Source organism: Squalius cephalus (assembly GCF_949319135.1).
Source record: "Squalius cephalus genome assembly, chromosome: 3".
Taxonomy (NCBI): Eukaryota; Metazoa; Chordata; class Actinopteri; order Cypriniformes; family Leuciscidae; genus Squalius; species Squalius cephalus.
This window is the reverse complement of record NC_137124.1, coordinates 36,304,489-36,309,306: the sequence shown is the minus strand read 5'-3', so window position 1 is coordinate 36,309,306 and position 4,818 is coordinate 36,304,489. Positions and strand designations below refer to the sequence as shown.

At 41.0% G+C, this 4,818-nt stretch overlaps 1 protein-coding gene across 1 annotated transcript; it reads right to left on the bottom strand.

The window, feature by feature from the left end:
- Nucleotides 1-674: 674 nt before the first annotated feature.
- LOC307155257 (uncharacterized protein) lies at nucleotides 675-1,765 on the bottom strand (the record flags this gene model as incomplete). The annotated part of the gene is made up of 2 exons (XM_079865820.1): nucleotides 675-878; nucleotides 1,028-1,765. The coding sequence occupies 2 exons, from the start codon at nucleotides 1,763-1,765 to the stop codon at nucleotides 675-677; spliced, it is 942 nt and encodes a 313-aa protein (XP_079721946.1).
- Nucleotides 1,766-4,818: the final 3,053 nt, after the last annotated feature.

The window sequence follows — 4,818 nt, the reverse complement described above, 5'->3', positions numbered from 1 at the left end:
TGAGTAATCGGATAAAACGTAATTTTGCTTAATTAAAGAGCAATAGTATATACAAAAGAAAATAAGACGGGTCTCTTAAAATGAACAACTAATAGGTTTCCTTTTATAGAAAAATCAAAAAAAAAAAATTTTTAAATGCATAGTATGCAATGCATACAACAATCTTTTCTATCAAAAATAAACATTTAGTTATTACCCATTGTTTCTGTCTGTACTTGTACTGTGAACAATGACAAAGTTCACTGAGATGAATTAAGTGCCATACATTATGGGTTTTAAGGAAAGCATTTTCTGAGATGCAAAAACAAATATAAATTACTTTAAAATTACTTTATTTTTTAAAGTATCAAAACTAAGGCATATATTAAAATAAATATTAATAATACAAAAACACTGCCTTTAAGTCATGCAACTTAACTTTCAGAACTAAAAGTTTAAAAATTTACAGCTCAGGCATAACATAAACCTTTACGGTCTTCTTCTTGGGACGCTTTGTGGCAATTAGAGGGCAAAAACGTGCATGCAAGCATAGTTTCACACAGTTTTTGTTCTGAGTGCTTTAAGCCAATACATTCATGAGAATAGGCTAAACCTCCTTAAATGTCTCTCTCTTGACGTGTGTTTGTGCAAGGCTTTAAAGGAGCATGTGATTGCAATGAAGAAAGGTAAGCATGTCAACATGTTCTGAACTGAGGCTTGCCCTGCGCTTTGAAGCAATGTTTCCTGCTGCTGAAAACAGACGCTCTGATGGCGTGGATGTGGCCGGAATACACAGCAAGGTCGTTGCCAGCTTTGCCAGTGCGTGCTGCATTCATTTTCCACCATGACAGTTGATTCTCCTTCTTGGACAGGGGATGTTCTCCAAAATACATCAAGATCTGTGGAATAGTTGTGACAATGAAATGATTAAAAAAGGGTTGTGTTTTCTTTTATCCTTTGCAAAACAGTCATTTTCTGTTTCTGTATTACAATTTTTCTATTATGTGTAATGCCTTATTGTGGAAATTGGACCAAAAAAAATTCCTACCTCCCTCTGCACAGCTTGGTTTAGATGCTGCTGCTCTTCTTCTTCTTCTTCTTCTTCTTCTTCTTCTTCTTCTTCTTCTTCTTCTTCTTCTTCTTCTTCATCACTGGTGCTGGAGTCTGATCCCAGTATGTCGAGGAACGATGTGACCCTCTTGAAATACGATTCTGTGGAGTTGTGTGTCGTGCTGGATGCTCCATTTTCACTTGCGGTGGGCTGCCTCGCTTGCTTTTTGGCAGCAACAGCAAGTGCCATGGTTTGTACTGTGCTTTGGACCTTGAATACTTGGTCAGCAGGCAAGAACTTCAGTTTTCGAAACCTGGGATCCAGAGCAGCAGCAAACAGGGTGATGTTTGGAGATTCAGGTATAAACTCCGTCAGTCCTTGCCATCTTGCTGTGATCTGTTGTGTCGCATGAGCCTGGAATGACCTCACTGGTGCAGTCTCAAGATCTGGACTCTGTATGTTGTTCTTAAGTGTGTGCACTAGCTGTGGAAGTGCAGAGAGTGTAACATATAGCTGTCCGCTCAGAAACACTGTAGCTGCTTCAAAGGGCTCAAGGACCTGGCTCAGCTCCTCAATCAGGATCCACTGTTCAGGCTTGAGATCAAGGTAGTGTTTCCCTCTCTGAGTCACTGCTGGGTCAAAGAGTATAGCAGTCACCGGCCATCTTTGTTCTAGCAGCCTGGACAACATCTGATAGGTGCTGTTCCAGCGTATACATACATATTGCACCAGCATGTTTCCTTCAACTTGGTGCATGCCAGTTCACTCTTCTTAAAATGTTCAACAAGGCATCTCACAGCAGCCACACACTTGGAGACAGCTTGGTGGATCTTTAGAGAGCTTTGTACAACCATGTTGAGGGTGTGCCCTGCACATCGCACTGATGCCCATCCATGCCTTTCTTGCAAAATCTTTGCTGCTGCTATGACATTAGCACCATTGTCATGAACAACAGCATTGATTTTCTCTGGTGGAGTGTCGAATTTGACAGTTACATCCTCAATCCACTCTGCAATATTTGCAGCGGTGTGTCTCTCTTCAAGGGGCATCGTTGTCAGGCAATGGGACACCATTTCCCAATCCTCCCCAAAATAGTGGAACATCACCCCTAGATAAGCCTCTGTTGCAATGCTCATTCCAAATATCAGTTGTGAGTGCAATACTGTCAGTCTCCTGTAGGGCTTTCTTCAACTTTCCTTTGATGCTTTCATACTTTTTCTCCATCTTTTTCGTGAAGAAGGGTCTTGAAGGAAGCTCATACTTGGGATTGAAAGTAGAAATCATAGCTTTAAAGCCATCATCCTCCACCATGGACAGTGGGCGCATGTCAGAAAAATTAGTTGCTTGCTCAGTGGAACATGATGAAGCTTGCCGCACATATCTGTCCGTACAAAGTTGTGATTTACTGAAAAAGAGGTGAAAAAATAATTATTGATATTTATTACTAAGGCAAAATATCATTAACATACACAGTAAGTTCATGGCTGTGCATTTATAAACCCTATTCATTGCAATCAAACAAAAATTAACACACCTGTTGTGTTGGAGCACATAAGGCTTAGGGATATGATTACAACAATGTACAGTATTCAACGTTCAGTATTCAAACAAAAGTATCAACTGAGTATTCATCCAAGCCATGGTATAAAGGAAGTATCTAGTATGTTTCATCGTAAAAGCCATTCACAACTTTTTTTGACAGTAAATTAATTCCTTTGGTAAGTAGCCGTGGTATAAGCTGTTAAATAATGTATGTTAATTATGTAAGGGATAAACCACGATGGCCAGTGCAATTCTATGAAAATATACCGCACATCCGCGGCACGTCATGACTGCATCACACATCACAACGTCGTGCGGTATATTCTTCTTCAACTTTCCTTTGATGCTTTCATACTTTTTCTCCATCTTTTTCGTGAAGAAGGGTCTTGAAGGAAGCTCATACTTGGGATTGAAAGTAGAAATCATAGCTTTAAAGCCATCATCCTCCACCATGGACAGTGGGCGCATGTCAGAAAAATTAGTTGCTTGCTCAGTGGAACATGATGAAGCTTGCCGCACATATCTGTCCGTACAAAGTTGTGATTTACTGAAAAAGAGGTGAAAAAATAATTATTGATATTTATTACTAAGGCAAAATATCATTAACATACACAGTAAGTTCATGGCTGTGCATTTATAAACCCTATTCATTGCAATCAAACAAAAATTAACACACCTGTTGTGTTGGAGCACATAAGGCTTAGGGATATGATTACAACAATGTACAGTATTCAACGTTCAGTATTCAAACAAAAGTATCAACTGAGTATTCATCCAAGCCATGGTATAAAGGAAGTATCTAGTATGTTTCATCGTAAAAGCCATTCACAACTTTTTTTGACAGTAAATTAATTCCTTTGGTAAGTAGCCGTGGTATAAGCTGTTAAATAATGTATGTTAATTATGTAAGGGATAAACCACGATGGCCAGTGCAATTCTATGAAAATATACCGCACATCCGCGGCACGTCATGACTGCATCACACATCACAACGTCGTGCGGTATATTCTCATTGAATTGCACTGGCCGTCGGGTTTATCCCTTACATAATTAACATACATTATTTAACAGTCTTCCTCTCGACTAGCAATCACATTGATTTAACGCTACATTTAATTTACCTTGGGTGCTTCTCAATTCTTATTTGTGCATCCTCATTTCCTTTCTTGCTTCCTTTCCTCGCGTCTCAGCTCCACCCCCTGTAGGATGCGAGGGAAGGCTGCAAGGAAAAGAAGTGAGGACGGAGGAATCGAAGGAAAGGTTATTTATACATTGGAATACTTGATCACTCGAGCGTCACTCCACAGCGTCATCTTACTGCGCTCAAAGGATCTGCCCTTATCTTGTTAAAGTTTGGTTATTTAAGAAATTCATAATAAATAATAATAAAGCAAGATGTCCTGTTGAAATATGTGAGATGTGTGGTTTGTATGAACTGCAAAGGTAAAGTATAAATTAAAATTGTGACAGATGTGATGGGGAGGAGAATTTATATGTGCGTCACGTTTAGTCGATAAAACTCTTCCGCAAAGGATACACCTGTGTATCCTCACTCATGACTCCTCAGGAAGCCTCCTCACTCGTCGATCCTTACCTCCTCGCGGTGCAATTAGAGAATTGAGATGTCCTTCAAGATGGCTGAGCTCGATCGTTTTCCGGGTCATAGGATGGAGGACGGAGGAGAGAGGAGACGAGGAGGGATATTGAGAAGTGTCACAGGTCGGGGTGGAGCGCCAGCGGGCCGCCCACCCCTTCGCTTGCGTGCCGCCCCTGAGGAGCTGGCCGTGGACATGAAGGAGACAGGCAGACACAGAATTCAAAATAAATATACTCTTTATTAAATAATAAAAACAATTTTAAAACGTCTCTTCAGCATTCTCTTCTGTTGGGGAGCAGGTTCTTCACTGGACTCAGACAGAGAGTGGAGGATACATATATCTCACAGCATTAGCAGGTTCTTCACTGGACTCAGACAGAGAGTGGAGGATACGTATATCTCACAGCATTAGCAGGTTCTTCACTGGACTCAGACAGAGAGTGGAGGATATGTATATCTCACAGCATTAGCAGGTTCTTCTCACAGCACTAGCAGGTTCTTCACTGGGCTCGGAGAGTGGAGGAAACGTATAACTCACAGCATTAGCAGGCTCTTCACTAGCATTAGCAGGCCCTTCCAGCATTAGCAAGCTCTTCCAGCATTAACAGGCTCTTCCAGCACTAGCAGGCTCTTCACCAGCCTCGGGCAG